Source organism: Zalophus californianus, chromosome 2, assembly GCF_009762305.2.
Source record: "Zalophus californianus isolate mZalCal1 chromosome 2, mZalCal1.pri.v2, whole genome shotgun sequence".
In the NCBI taxonomy this organism is placed as follows: Eukaryota; Metazoa; Chordata; class Mammalia; order Carnivora; family Otariidae; genus Zalophus; species Zalophus californianus.
Window position 1 is genome coordinate 3610521 of NC_045596.1, and position 14978 is coordinate 3625498.

At 64.6% G+C, this 14978-nt stretch overlaps 1 protein-coding gene across 1 annotated transcript in view; it reads right to left on the reverse strand.

Annotated features, from left to right (window-relative positions):
• Window positions 1–4366: 4366 nt before the first annotated feature.
• The window catches only part of SORCS2 (sortilin related VPS10 domain containing receptor 2), a 462241-nt gene continuing 451629 nt past the window's right edge, over window positions 4367–14978 (reverse strand). The window contains exons 24-27 of the mRNA XM_027597353.2: window positions 12195–12294; window positions 11509–11611; window positions 8999–9102; window positions 4367–6875 (exon numbers count right to left, since the gene is read on the reverse strand). Coding sequence (XP_027453154.2) covers window positions 6811–6875; window positions 8999–9102; window positions 11509–11611; window positions 12195–12294 — 372 coding nt within the window. The 3' untranslated portion in view covers window positions 4367–6810. The remainder of the gene's footprint in view (window positions 6876–8998; window positions 9103–11508; window positions 11612–12194; window positions 12295–14978) is intronic.

Genomic DNA, 14978 nt, shown 5'->3' on the forward strand with positions numbered 1-14978 from the left:
CCCTGGGACGTCCCCTTCTTACTAAGTTAGTGGACAAAGGCCACCTCAGGTCACTGCAAGAACTGCAGCTGTTAGCAACACCCGCCCCCACGCGGGACACGAAGGACGCAGGGCCGGTGACTCCACCAAAGTCCCCGTCCCTTCCTTACTTTGCCGGGATCGGCCAGTAGAGCGTGGGACCCAGGGACGAGGTGAGCAGTTGCAGCTGCGGTTCCAGGCGTGATGCTGTTCCAGGCACCATAGCTCACGGGAATGAACCCCGCTCCCCGTGCCTGGGGTGCACGCGGCCTGCTGAGCGTCCTTCCATTCCACACCCCCCAGCGGAGGCCCCCCGATCCAGCCCTCCCACCTGGTGCAAACGGCAGCGCACCTGCCCAGGTGTTCCCGGGGGCCAGGTAAACTCTCCACTCCCCGTCGGCGCGGAGGCCTGTGCACGCCACAGAGCCTCCCGCCGCGCCCTGCTGATCGGGGCCGCCGAGGAGAAAGCAACAGCCCCCCCAGGAGCCTTGGCACCACGCCACGGCGCCGGACCCTGAATACCGCGTCAGTCAGGCCGGGTCGGGAGAACGGAGCCGCTCCGGGCCCTCCGCGTGGGAGAGGCTCCACGGAGGGAAGCAGGGGCAGGAGGGCAGCAAGCCGCCGTGAAAATCTCAGCCGTCAGTCAGCACTGAAGAGGGCAGCGCTCCCGACCTTGACCGGCTGCTGCGGGACGGCCCGGGACCCTCCTGGAAATCGCCGGAACCCAAGCTCGGGTCCCAGGAGGCGGCTGAATCGGCAGCGTCTCATCCCGCCGCCGCCTGGCCGCAGGTCCCAAGCCTTTGGTTTCAGGCAGGTGCACAGGGATGCCTCACTTCCGACCCTCCTGCAGCCCTCGCTGACTCACATAAATCCGTGACGTGGCGGGGACACCAGCAGGGCCCACCACCCACCGCGGGAGCGCTGGCCGCCCGCCTCGGGGTTGACAGGAGAGCTGACCTCTCCTCTCCTGGGAGGCGCGCACACCGTACGTTTGGGCACATTTGCGGATCCCGGACTTTCTTCTACTTCCCAGCCGAGGGGTCGCCACCCGGGCTGAGCCTCGGCCAGCCTCCCGGCGACCCCGCGTCCCAGTCGCTCCCCGGCCCTGTGCCTTACTCCTCTCTTGGTTGACGGACACTCCACCATCCCAGTCCGGGCTCACCACTCGCTTCCCGCGGCCCAGTTCTGCTCTTCGTCCTCTTTAACGCAGACGCAAATCCCGCTCGCGCGTTTGCAGCCGGCTCGCACAAAGTCTTGCTGCAGGGACCCCCTTTCTGCTCGGCCTGGACACTTCCACTTTTCTCGCAGGTGACAGTAAGGCACAAAGCATGCGGTTTCTAAAATTTCCTCCAGCTTTCTCTATAGACACGTCCAGAAAAATCGGCCTTTTCTTGTGAATCCACGGCTGCCTCAGCCAGTGGGGTCATCCGCCCGGCCCCGCAGGGCTGTTCTCACCTCTCTTTCCACTTACTGATCCTTGAACGAGGGGTGCTCCCTCCAGACCACGCGTTTTCCGGGTCACGGGCAGCGTCCCGTCCCCACCCCCTCACCCCGCCCCGCAGCTTTCCTAGAGCCCCAGATGAATCACGGGCACCTCTCAGACCATCGCCGTGTATGCACCCCCGGAACGGACGCGGGGTGCCTGATCCCACACTCCGATGTGAAGACTGCAGGATGAGCATTTACTTCTGCATCCTCATCAGCCTTCTGGGGTTGCTCTCTGTCCCCGATGTAGGGACACACAGCAGCCCTGCCTCTGGCTCGGGGCGAGGGTAGGGGAGTGTGTGAGCCAAGAAGAAGACCGTGAACTACCAGGATTCCTTCTGAGACGGCCCTGGGACCTGACTGGGGACTCCAGACTTTATGAGACAAAGATGCCAAGTCTGGCGCTACTGCAGCCATTCTGTGACCTGAGGACAATGATGCGCCACCGCACCTAAGCAGGGGAATGTGGCCGGGAGACACAGAGCCACCCCCGACGTTCTCTGTATAACCCTGTGACTCAAATCCCCAGTGGGGCCTCCTCACTGCTAGTCATTGTACTAACTTCCTCACGCTCCCGGAGGACAGTCTCACACCTTCTCCTGTTTCCCTGGGCCCCTTGTCCGCCTTGCTTCTGCTTCCCTGAGGACACAGAGCAGTTGGAAGAGAAGCTCCCGACCCAGGTGCTGCTGTGCCCTCCTGTTCCCGCCCGGAGCAGGCCCTTTGCTCCCCCCCCCCCCCGCCCCGGGGACGGGCTCCACGGTACTCCCTCCTTCCCCCCCCCCAACCTCACTTCCACATGGCTACCGATGTCCCAATTCTCCACTGAGTCGCAGGAAAATTCTGGAAACATGACCACATATGGACCCCGGCTGTCTGCTTTCTCGCCTTCCGTGATGTCCTCGGCCCGCTCCCGGTCCCCCACACGGCCCTGAAGACCTGTGTCTGGCGGCTTCCACTGGCCGTGCCCCGTCCGCACCTGCTCGCCCTCTCCGCGTTCCCAGGAGCAGCCCCCCACCTCCGCTCTGTGGGCTCCTTCCCCGGCGGGAGCTCAGCGGTGTCCGGGGGGGCCCGGCGCCTCTCAGGGACGTTCAGTGATGCGGTTTCTGTGTGGCGTGCGGCCCTGGGTGGTGGGACGGGGGCAGGGGCACCTGGGCTGTGGGCTTGCCGCCTGCAGGGTTTGCAGAGCACAGGGACGGAGCTGCGCAGGACGTGGCACGGGGCAGAGACGGCGCGGGACCTGTCACCCGCACCGTGCTGGCAGGCACCAACCCTCTGCCACCTCCTCAGCCAGAATACTGTTGATCGTTCACACAGCTGAACATTTGGGCCATAATCGTGTAAGCTGCAAACGGCGCCAGTGATCCTGTTTGCCCGGCACCGGGCCAGGGCACATTCTAGAATGACTGCTAAGCACCGTCTGCCAAGCCCGGGAACTGTCTGTGATTAACAGTCCGATTGCGACGCTGCGCGGGTGCCAGTGGGTTATGGGCACGAGTTCCCGAAACGCCCAGGCCAGCCTGCTTAGCGCCGGGAACTGGCAGGTCCGGGTGCACTGGGCTGTAAGCACCACCCAGCCTGGCCGGCGAGGCCCCCGGGGAGCCCACGGGCCGTGGCCCAGGAAGGGGGGTGCTGTGCCGGGCACGCATCGGGCTGTCCCGGCGCCTGTGGGACCTGGCAGCGCCTGGCGGTCATCCCCGCAACCCAAGGCCCATGGGATGTCTGCACATCTAACAACCGTCGGGAGGGCGCGCACCACGGAGGTGGGGGGCGGCCGGGAGGCCTGACTGTAGCGTGGGCCGTGGCAAGGCCACAGGTGAGGACACAGGCGAGGTGGGATAGGAAGCGGTCCCCCGCTCTGCGCTGCGGGGACAGGGCGCCGGTCCTTTCCGGGGCTTGTCCTCTCTGCGCGGACGGGGCCGTCATGTGCGCGCAGCTCTGTCTTGACCCTTGTGGCCCCAGGTGTGCGAATGTGGCTGCGTCCGGCAGGGTCAGCGACCACACGTGGTGGGGGGGCTGCCAAGCGCCCTCCCCTGACCTGCGCGAGCCCAGACCCAAGGCCAGAAACAGAACCGTGGGCTCGCCGCCTGTGGGGAGGGAGCCCTGTCTGAGCACTCGAGCTCGCGGGGTTTGGGGCCACTGCTCCCGGGCGAAGCCTCTCGATGATGAGCGTCGGGCGATCAGCGCCCCACCGGCCCTCCTCCCCTGCCGCCCACGACCCCGCGTGGACCTCGCTTCCTGCTGGACCACGCGGGAAACGTGCACGTGCCTGCACGGTTGCCTGGGGCCTGTTTCCTCGTCTCTGACCCAGGCCGCGAGCGAGAAGGAAGGGTTTTCTTGATGAGCACTCACAGCTGGAGTTCCCGAGCAGCCGTGGACACTCGGCCCCCACAGCCAGCGAGGCACAGTGTCAAGGCCAGAGCCTTGGCCAGGGCGGGTGAGTGTGGCCTCCTGGCTCATCAAAGACGGGCCGAATGGCGTTTCAGAGATCAAGAGACCATTGACCCCAGAGTGCGCTGTGTTGGGCTGTCCATCCCCTGGCCCTCCAGCTCCCCGGGCTTCTGCTCCTCAGCTGGCAAATGGGCTGATGCTTCCAGGCCCTTCCACTGGCCTTGAGAGCAGGAGGTGCGCCAGCCCGTGTGTAAGGACTCTGAAAGCTGATGGGGAGCATTGTTGCTTCGCAGGTGGTGGGTCCCTGATCCAGTGACGGAGAAGGTTAATGTCACTGCCACCTGCCCCCGGTGTCAGGAACGGCCCCAGTCCCTCGCCCGCGTCCCTGAGACCACAGCTCTAGGGGCCCGTGTGCGTGCGTGCGTGTGTTTAGGCAAATGTGGAAGAAGAGCTTCATAATAAGGCAAAAGCTGATTATATTCATTTAATCTTTGTTAAAAGCATCACAAATGATTTATTGATTTTTAAAAAGGAAAAATAAGAAAGAATTTTTCGCATCTTTGTTATGTGCATATACCAAGTATAGGTGCAGCCCAGTGGAATGAAGCATTAGCTGCCCACGGCAGACCACACCGTATTCCCAGGCGCCTGTATACACCTGTCCAGCAAATGTGCAGAACCGCAAATGTATACCCAGATCATCCATAGACCTACATGTTGATCTATATGGTTATGGGGATGGACACATATAAGGTTATGTCAGATGCCACCTGATTCCCGGGCTCTTGGGTCCACACACTCAAAATAGTCTTAATAGAAATAATAAAATACAAGAAAAACACAAATAACTAAGGGAGAAAAAGAAAACAACAATAACCCTACCCAAACAGCAGAGAGAATGAAGTCGAGTGGTCAAAGAAGGTCAGAGGGTTGTCACCCGTAGGCACTGGTGAGCTGGGGGGAGGGTGGGGGACTGTGTCCAGGGGGACTCCATGCTGACCTTGACCTTGGACCTGGATGGTGCTGACAGGTGTCTGACCCTGTGTGTCTGATGCTCGTGGGGCAGGCTGGGTGGGGGCAGACGGCAGGACACAGGGCTCCCTAACTGGTCTTTGGAGACTGCTAACGGGCTGGGGGAGGTGGTGGCAAAGGTCCGGAGAACCCCGGCCTCTTCCCACACCGACCACACCAGCAAACACGTCCCTGGGTCCTCGGGCCCCAGCCCTTCCCCGAGGAGGGTCTTGAGAACAACTTACAGGGTGACCTCTGGAGTGGGGCCCAGGAGCCCCAGCTGGTGAGCAGGTGGCCTCCTCCACCTGGCATGTGATGCACTGTGACCCCTTCCTCCCCCGGTCTCAGAGTCCCTGCTTGTAACACACAAAGACTGAAGGACTCCTGCATGTGGGGGGCTGTCGTGGGTGTGAGGGTGCGTCCCTGGGCCCCCCCTCCTGCAGGCCATGGTCCTCTTGTAGGGGACGTGGGATAATGCCCCGTGAGGCTGCATTCTGGACTCACCAGCAGCCAGGGAGCGCCTCGCCGGGGCTCTGGTGTCCCCATGTCCTAGGGAAAGGCCCTGGGCCACCGAGAGCCCTGCCTGGGAGGGGAGAGGAGGAGGGGTAGAGGGAGGGTGAGGAGGGGAGAGGGACAGGGGGAGGCAGAGGGCCGGAGGGAGGGAGGGAGGAGAATACTGACTTCCGGTTTCAAGGCAAAAGGTGAACATCTCTCCCCATATATTCACATGTGTAGACTGAGGCTAGCGTCCCTGATTCTAGGCATCTGTGAGTGAGCGGAATCGCTGCACGGGGCTGGGGGGGGGGGGTGAGGGGGGGCAGAGGGCTGGTCCCTGGGGCACCTCTGCTATGGTCTTGCTGTGTGACTTGGGGAAAATCACGCCCTCTCTGGGCCTCAACTTCTCCATCTTCAGAATGAGGGGCGCACTCCTGGATGGCCCTTCCCGCCTGCCATCCAAAACCTTGGCTAGTCTGGGGGCTCCTACCCGGGGTCCTCAAACTGTTGGGAAGCACAGGACCCTTGGCGCATCTCTGGGGGGGGGCCCGCCACACCCGGCGGAGGAGGAGACCCTGGCGGCGGGTGGGGAGCCTGGAGAGTGTGAGGGCCATAGGGGGCCGGGGCGGGTGGGGGGCAAGCTGGGAGAGCGCTGGGCCCTCTGGGCCCCAGGGATGGAGCGGAGCCAGGAGAGGCAGGGGAGCTGGGCCCTTGAGAAACGGTTCCCGAGAACGGGGGCTCTGCGGATGGCCGCTGCCCGGCCATGAGACTGGGAAGGGGGCAACCCCCCAAAACGCTAACAGCTGCCTAGAGAGGTGTTTACAACATCTGCAGTTTAAAAGGAGGGGGACAGAGGAAGGCGCAGAGGGCGGTGTTGGGAGGGCCTGGGGCGGAGGCTTTCTGGATTCTGGAGGGCAACAGAGGAAGGAGGCCATGCGGGTAGGAGCCGCCCTCCTGGGGGTGATGAGCAAGAAAGCAGGACTCCGGCGCCCTCTGCGGGCGCCCTGTGCGGGGACAGGGCCCACGGTGCAGAGTGACGGGCAGCCAGGGCAGGCTGGCCTCCCTGTCTCCGGGGCGGCCGGGCCTCGTGCTGGGGCGACGGGGTGTCAGCAACAGGGGCAGCCACGCAGGGGGCCAGGGGCAGAGAAGTGCCCAGAGTCGGGGTGGGGGCGCCGTGGGCCTGGTGTCCAGGGGATCAGGGGCGGGGGGGGGGCGGCGCAGTGTGCCCCCGTGCGTCTCGTGGGCTGGGCGGGCGTGAGCTGAAGACAGGGGACGTCTGTCACCGTGCGTGGGGACAGCTGGAGGAAGTGGCGCTTCCGCAGGTTTCTGAGGGGATGCGGGTCCCAGCACCGGTGCCCTCCGGGGTTGAGACTGCGCAGAGGAGAGTGTCCCGGGCGCGGGCATACGGGGACATCAGCTCACCAGGTAGCTGTGCATCTCTCGGGAGTTGATACTCAGGACCACGCCGGAGTGATTCCCTGAGAAACAGACAGGCCCGCCCGTGAGCACAGGCCCCCCCCCCACCGCCGCCGCAGAGGGTGCCACGCAGCCAAAGTGTGGCCGCTTTCCAGGGTCCTTCCGCCGTGCAGGTGGGTGCCAGAGCACGCCGCTGGGCAGTGGGGGTCTCCATCTCCTGGGTGCGTGACAGGGTGGGTTCTCCCGGTGCCGTCGCAAGCAGTGGACCCCGGCAGGTCTCGGGAGGGGAGGCCAAGGCTGACCTGCGGCGGGGTGGGCTGGGGCGGCGGCAGCAGGGGGCTGCAGGAGGCGCTGCAGGACATGGCGTGGGGAGGCCCGGAGAGGCGGGAGACAGAAGGGGCGCGGTGACGTCAGAAACGCAGGCCTTAGCTGGGGGCGGGGGGGGTCCTGGGTGGGGGCTGCCACGGCAGCCTGGGAGAGGGGAGGGGGCTGACCTGGAGCACTGCCCGCGCGCTGCGTCCCGCCACCCCACAGGCTCGGGGAGAAGGCGGCACCTGCCGGGCGGAGCGTGCAGGGCTCATGAGCCCGACCTGCTGGCTGAGACCCTTGTCAAGGCCCATCACCTTGTGGCCTTGGTTTTGCCATCTGAAACGTGGGCATCACAGCACTGCCCTTCATGGACCGCGTGGGGATTACATGGGAACATGCACCTGGCGCATACTAAGTGCTCGATTAAAATAACCTGTTATTATTATGCTCCTATTGTTCTTCAGGAGCTTGAGAGCAAACAGGTGCCACAGGCAGGAGAGCAGAGCTCGGGTCTTCCCGGGGACACCCACACCCTCCGTCCGAGGCTGGGAAGCCCCAGGTCCGCTCAGAGCCTCTGCGGCCGGTCATGGGGTTGAGACACCAGCTGCATGAAGGTGGGGACCGGGTGACGTGGGAGGCAGCGTGGAGCCCCAAGCACGAGAGAGATGGGTGGAGGGCCCATGGGGGTGCACAGGGATGGCACCCCGAGCCTAGGGGCTGCAGTGCTAGGGGAGGGCACAGGCTTTGGAGCAGCAGAGCTGGGCCTGAATCCCTCTCTCATCAGCCAAGTGACTCGGGCAGGCTGAGTGACCGCTCTGAACCTCAGCTTTCTCATCTGTCCAATGGCCTGGCTCACGGCAGCCGCTCAGCCCAGGCCCAGCATGGAGCCGGTGCTCAGGATGTCAGAGCTGTTGTGATGTCCCAGGAAGGGGCAGACACCGCTCCCGGGGAGCACCGAGGGACTGGAGCAAGGGTGGGGGTCCTCTCCCCGGCCACCCCGGGGTGAATGACTTCTCTGAGCGTCACCTTCAACCACTGACAAAGTGCGGACTCTGATTTCCGCCTCTCCCAGCTCTGAGGGCATATGCCAGACACAGAGAGTGGGAGGTCACGGTACTGACCGCGGGGCGCACGGTGCTGACACCTTCATGGCGCCTCCCGTGCCGCCGGGCTCTGGCTGCTGGCCTGGGAGAGGTGGGGACCGGCCGCCGAGAGACGGGGTACAGGCAGGACGTGTCATGCTCCTCATACGGTGTGGCCCGGGCCCTCCCCACCGAGGGTGGAGACCGTGTCTCCCCGCCCCTGAAGATGGACAGACTCTGTGGTTGCCTCGACCGACAGAGCAAGGCGCAAGTGACAGGGGTGACAGTCATGGGGGGCGACGCGGCTGCCACCGGCTGGCTGGGCTCTATAGGTGCTCTGAGGACGTGGCCACCACGCCGTGTGGGAGCCTGAGCCACACGGAGAGGCCGCGGCAGGCGTTTGGGGGGACAGCCCTGCGGAGAGCACAGCTGACCGCTAAGTCAATGGCCCAGGCCGAGCGCGGAGGCCCGGAGGTGACTCGGGCCACTGTCAGTGCCACCTCAGGAGAGACGTGGGGGAGAAGCCCCGGGCTGCGAGGGTGAGACCGCAGTAGCAGAGCACCGTGTCAGCCGCAAAGGGCGGTGCCTCATGTCCCCAGACCCCCCTTTAAGCTCCGGTCGTGCCCTCGTCAGACGGAGGGGACAGCGCCACCGTCCACCTGGGCCTGGGTCCTGCGCCCTTAGCTCGCCAGAGGCGGCCAGACGGGGACCCGCAGGAGGGTGGGGAGGGGGGTTTTCAGGGCGGGCGTTACCTAGAGTCTGCGAGTCGAGATCATCATCTATAAACTCCTCACCCTGGATGACGCTCTGGACGCCCTGGCCGTGGCTCACGGGGCTCGTCATTTCCTGCTCCTTCTCATTGTGCATCTGGGCATACACGGTCCTCCCGGGGCGTTTCCTGCGGGGCAGAGGAGGGGCTCAGGGGGCTGTCCCACCAGGGCCGCTGGGCCCCGGACCACTCCTGTGCGTGGTGCAGACAACGCTCCTGGATCTCCTCTCCTGCCCCTTCTCTGCTCCAGACCACCTCCTCCAGGAAGCCCTCCCTCCTGTGAGCTCCCACAGCCCTGGATTTCCCTCGGCCCCAGTGCACGGGTGCGCCTTGTCTGGCTCCCCCGGGGACTGGACTGAGGTCTTATTGCAGGGAGGGGGTGTTTTACTGTCTTTAGTCCCCCGTCATCCGGTTTGTGAGGGAGCAGTGTCCTGGGCGCTGACGGGGTGGGTGGGACATGCATTCCCATGGCACACGGGGTGCCCACCCGGCTCTGAGAGGGGCTTGCTGAGTCCCGTCCAGGTCCTGGGGCTGTGTGGTCCCGATTTCCTGTCCCTCTAGAGTCAGAGGGAGAGGAGGCCGAGGGCACAGGCCCCTGCGCCTGTGCTGGGACTGGGCTCGGGGTCCCCGGGCCAGGCTCCTCCGCGTCCGATGCCTAGTTAGTCTGAGACCCCGAAAGAGCCCATGGTCCCCGAGAAGGGGCGGCCTCCCTCCGACACTGCTCTCCAGGCCCGGCCAGTCCTGCAGGAGTGCAGGGTGCAGACCGCTGAGGGCGACGGAAGGGGGCACATGCTACCTCCGGCTGGAACCCTTACAGGATGACTCGTTCCCCCCAGAACTCATTTCCCTCTGCTGTGGCTCCTGTACCCCGAAAAGGCCCTGACCCTGAGGGAGGATGAGAAGCTAGCCCCTGCCGGCTCCAGGGGACAGCACGAGCGAGAAGTCAGCCTTTGGTGGCTGTGAGCCTCGGAGCCCTTGGGGCTCTTTGTTACAGCAGCCGAGCCACCGCCAGAAACCGAGCCCGCTCCCTGGAGCCCCCACAGGCCACGTCCAACCCCAGGGCCTCGGGGCCAGCGGGGCACTTCCCTGCGACCGGGCACCTGTCTGCTGTGCTCGCCTTCCCTATGGGATCGGTGCTCTGGGGGTGCACACTCGCTCCCGGGCCCGGGCTCCACCGTTTCCATGGCGACCCGCCCCACCCGGGGAGCGCGACCACTTCACCAGCAACACTCGGCGTGCCGGGCGGCGGACCAGCACGTACCCCTCACCCGTGGCCGGGGCACCTTCTGGGCCCCCTCGGCGCCCTCCCTCCTCCCCTCCTCCTCCCTCTCTTCCTGTTCTTTGCCTCCTTCCCACCCGCCCCCCGGCCTTAGTCCCCTTTTACAGGTGAGGAAGCTGAGGCCTGGGGAGGGGATGCCGTAGAGTGGTCAGCGGCAGGGCAGGAGTCTGGACGGGGCCTTGCGCTCAGCGTGAAGGGTGCCTCAGGGCAGAGACCCGGACGGGGCAGGTATGGCTGGAAGGCTCTCCCTTTGGCTGAATCTCTGCAAATACACAGGACGCCCGGCTCCCACACACACTTGCACAGTAGGGGGAGGCCTGGCCGGACACTGGCCTGTAACGCCCTGGGGAGAACCAGCGCGCCCATTCCACAGTGCAGGAAACCAAGGCTGTAACACAGGTCCCACCTGGCAAGGCCACACCCCCGTGGCCTCTGAGGGAACCTGAGTGTTGAAACAGGCTGGAGCAATAAGAAGGGAGTGGGGGTGGGGAGCAGGGACGCCCCTTCACTGGGGGGGGCGGGGGGGGCTGCCCCGCGTGTGGGGATCAGCCGGATACCCGTGCGGGTGGCGGGGCTGCGACCGGCACCACGCACATCCGGGGCAGGAGGAGACGGCAGAGCCTTGAGGCTGAGAGCAGACTCTTCAGATGGAGACCACGGGGACCCCTGCCTCAGTCAGAATCAAGTGGTCAGCAGCTCTCCACCTGGCCCATGCAAGGGTGATCCAGAGAGGCCGTGGAGGCAGAGGGGGGCGTGCACCTGCCTCTCAAAGGGCCAGGGGCTATCTTTTATCCATCTGGAGACCGGGCCGCTCAGGGGGGTGCGGGAGGGGCCTGGCCAGCGAGGGAGCCCCTCTGCCCCAGCCCGGAGTGAGCTGCAGAGCGGGCACCTGCAGTTACAGTCCTGGGGCTCGGTCCCTACCGGCTGGAACCTGACGCTGTTTTGGGGTCGGGAGGGGCCCCGGCTTCAGCACCAGAAATCCCGGTCTCAGATGCCACTTCCTAGCTGTGACAAATCCCGCTTTCAGAGGGGCCGCCCTCCAAGGCGGGGTGGACCTGAGGGAGGTAAGGCTGGGAATATGCCGGCAGAGAGGAAGGTGGGGTTGGAAGATGCTCGGGGCTTCGTGAGCCGCTGTCTCCCACCCACCGTCCTGGGGCGGGGGCCATTCAGAACCCAGAGCGGCCTACACGAGTGCCCATCCCCTGCAGCCGCTGCCCAAGGCCTGACCTCGTGCCCAGCCTGCCAGGTGGCCTTGCCTTTTGAACTTGTAGAGGATGAACGCGCCCACTGCGAAGAGTCCGATGACCAAGAGGACCGCCACTGCCCAGTAGCCGCCAGTGCCTCCCAGCCTTTGCGAGTCTGCAAGCAAAGCAGCCGGTGGTTTGGGGGGGGGCACCCGTCCCCTCCCCGGTCTCCCGGGACAGAAAGATGGTCTGGCAGGTTCTCCGGGTAGGTGTGGGCAGGTCTCAGGGAACCCCGAGCCCCTGGGCCCCTTGGACTCCCACTGTGTACCCGTGGGGCCCTGGGCCTTCCTTCTGGAAGCGGACAGAACCCCTCTGTGCACACTTCTGCCGGCGTGCGGCAAGCCTGCCCCGTTTCTCGATGGGCACCATGTGTCTCCAGAGCAGAGGGAAGCTCCTCAGCTTCTGCAAACATGCTTGCCCAAAACAGGAAAGGTCACACTGCGACCGGTGGGGGCGGGGGGCCGAGGCCATCCGAGACCCTAAATGTCCATGTAAACGAAAGCCAGTGCTTGCTTGGTGCTGCATTTGCGCAGAGAGCGAGGCCCTTGGACCTGACCCGGTTGTAAGCAGAGGCGACCACCCAGGCAGGAGGAGCCCTCTGCCCCCAGTCCCCGAAGTAACAGGGGCCGGGATGCACGTCCACCCCACCCTGCAGGGGCAAGCCTGGGCCAGGCCGGGGGAAGCGCCTGGCCACTCACCTGTGTCCGTGTCCCTCATGGTCACCAGGACCCGGACCCCGCCCCGCAGAAGGAAGCTGATCTTCTGTGCCTTCAGCACCTGCTGGATGGCAGTGAGTCTCTGAAAGCAGGAGGGGGAGAGTGAAGAGGGTCTTCTGGAACCCACCGGAGGGAGTGGGGAACTGGGCAGATGTCCACGCTGACTCTCCAGAGCCAAGGGGCTGGGGGGGGGGGCACTCAGCCTCCTTGGGTCTCGGTCTCCTCATCTGTAACATGGAAATACTCACCCATCAGCCAGCTTTCACCAAGAGCCTAAATGGGGCACAAAGGTGACCCAGCCAGGGCCTAAGCGCTCTCATTTTGGTCGGGACCAGAGTGTGGTGAAGCTGGGGAACCCAGAGGTGCTCCAGGAGGCCCCCAGGCCTGGCAGTGGTCAGGGAAGGCTTCTCAGAGGAGGAAGACCAAGCAGAGAACGAGATGGGGACGGGACAGGTGACCCAGGCAAGGAAGTGACCCCACACGTGAGGGAGAGCCGGCCCAGGAGATGATGTGGAGGGGGCAGGGGTGGGACATGTGGTTGGCTTGCCGTTTCACGAGGGAGTCTTCCCCGTGCTCAGAAGGGAACCAACTGGCCCTTGTGGGTGCTCAGAGGTCATTCCTCCAACAGGTGGGTGTAGAGGCATTGGGGAAGGGGGCCTCCCAAGGGATGGCAGTCCCCAGCACCCCCTCCCAGGTGCCTTGGGGGCCAAACTCAGTCTCCATGCACAGCGTTTTAGCATCTGGTGTTCCCTGGGAAAGAGGAGTCCACATCGGGGACCGTGACCACGACAAGCCAAAACAGCCCCGGATTTGAAGGGTCCAGGAAGGCACATGGCTCGCACTGCCGGAGACCCCAGCACTTCTCTGTTTCGAGGGTCGATGTGAGGCTTCAAAGGAACACCTCGTGGGATGCCTCCAGCCCCGTGCCCAGCGCCCAGCAAGGGCCAGGGGGCTACCGTGCCGTCTGTGGCCAGAACGAGTCCCTGTGATTTTTCACCGACCTCGGCCCGAGGCTTACTCTCAGCACTCAGGACAACGGGGGTGGGGGCGCCCCTCTGTCCCTCCTCCGCCTCCTTCCAAATCTCTCCTAAGCGCCCACACCTGACTACTGCAGAATTAGCTCATCTGCTCGCCAACTCGGCGGGGCAAGAGTGAGGGGGGCCCCCGAGCCCCGCCGTGCCTTCCCCAAGCTGTGCCAAGCCTCTACGGTCAGCTCCCCATCTGAGAAATGGGTACAGTCACTCTCCAGCCTCTGCCATCCCACCCCCAGAGACCCCCGCATCGGCAGGGCCTGGGGGCTTGGCAGGCCTGGGCGCCCCCAGGTGCAGATGCAGATGCCCCTTGGGAAATGCTAGGGGTCAGGCCCACACAGTTACGTGTCTACCAGGAGGCAGCCTGGGCATGGTGGGCCTGCAGCCAGAGCGACCGTGGGGCTCCGTGTCCCCTCTGTCCTTACTGATGCGCCGCCCACCGAGCCTCACTTCCCTCGCCTGTAGAAGAAGACGTGACCGCCTAGCCCCAGGGGTGCCGCGGGCCTTGCTGCCCCTGCTCAGTGCTGGTCCGTCTTCCAGATGGCCTCCATGAGCATCTGTCTCACGACTAGTCTGGGGGTAGCTGAGCTTCTGACTCAACCTTTTTTTTTTTTTTTGAGATAACATGTACTTTCTTCAAGTGCACAATTCCACGGTTTTTGGTATATCTGCAGCTGTGTGACTATCGGCACGATCTGATTCCAGAACATTTTCATTCTTCCTTCCAGAAACCGGGTGCCCGCCCCTCCCACCCCTGGCAACCACCTCCGCCTTCTGCCTCCGTGCACTGGCCTGTTGTGGACAATTCCATCAACGCAGTCGTGCAGCAGGTGGCCTCCGGGACCGGCTTCCCTCCCTCGGCACCCTGTTCGCGGGGTTCGTCCAAATGGTAGCAGGTGCTAGAGCTCCCTTGTTTTTTACGGCTGAGTAAGGTTCCGTGGTGCGCGGGGACGCATCTTGTTCACCCACCCCCATTGAGGCACGTGTGGCCACTCTGGGCCACTGTGACCCTCCGTGTGCGCGTGCGCGCAGACGAAACAGCCGCGGTGCCCCGGGGCCACGCCCCGGGGGGCGGAGCTGCCGCGCCCTCTGCTAACTAGGCCCTACCCTTTCGGGGAGCAGCGGACGGCGGGGGCTCCGGGGTTCTGGCAGTGCAGGAGGGGTTCCCGGTTCTGCACGCGACCCCGCTTGCTGTCTGTTTCGGGGACAGTGACAGCTACCCTGGGGGCGTGAAGTGGCTCCGACTTATCTTTGGGTCCCCATCCCCGGCTGCCACGCAGTGGGTCCTCCGCCCCTGCAGATGAGGGCGACGATGGTGAGCTATTTGGAAGCTGGGCTACGCAGTGAAGACATTTGCTGACTACATGGGGGCTGAGTCCTGCTCTGTCCTGAGACCCGCGCCGTGGGAGTCCACGGTCCTCACAGCCAGCTTGGGCTGGGGTGACCAGCGCCAGCCAGCAGAATGGGAAAGGAGGTGACGCATGTCCCCCTGCAGGGTGGTCTGGCCGCGGTGCCCTTGTGCCTCCCCAATCCCCAAAACAGTGACCTTGGAGGCCCCCCGGGGCCAAGGGGGGCAGCCACTGACGAAGGAGGGCCAGCTGCCTGTGCTGGGCAGTGATTGGCGAGAAATGGGCCTTTCCGTGGCCACTGAGACCTCCGTGCTGGTTGTGAGCCCCCCCAGCCCCCGGCACTAGGCCGCGAAGCCCGGGCAGTGCAGGGAACCTGGGTCCCGCGG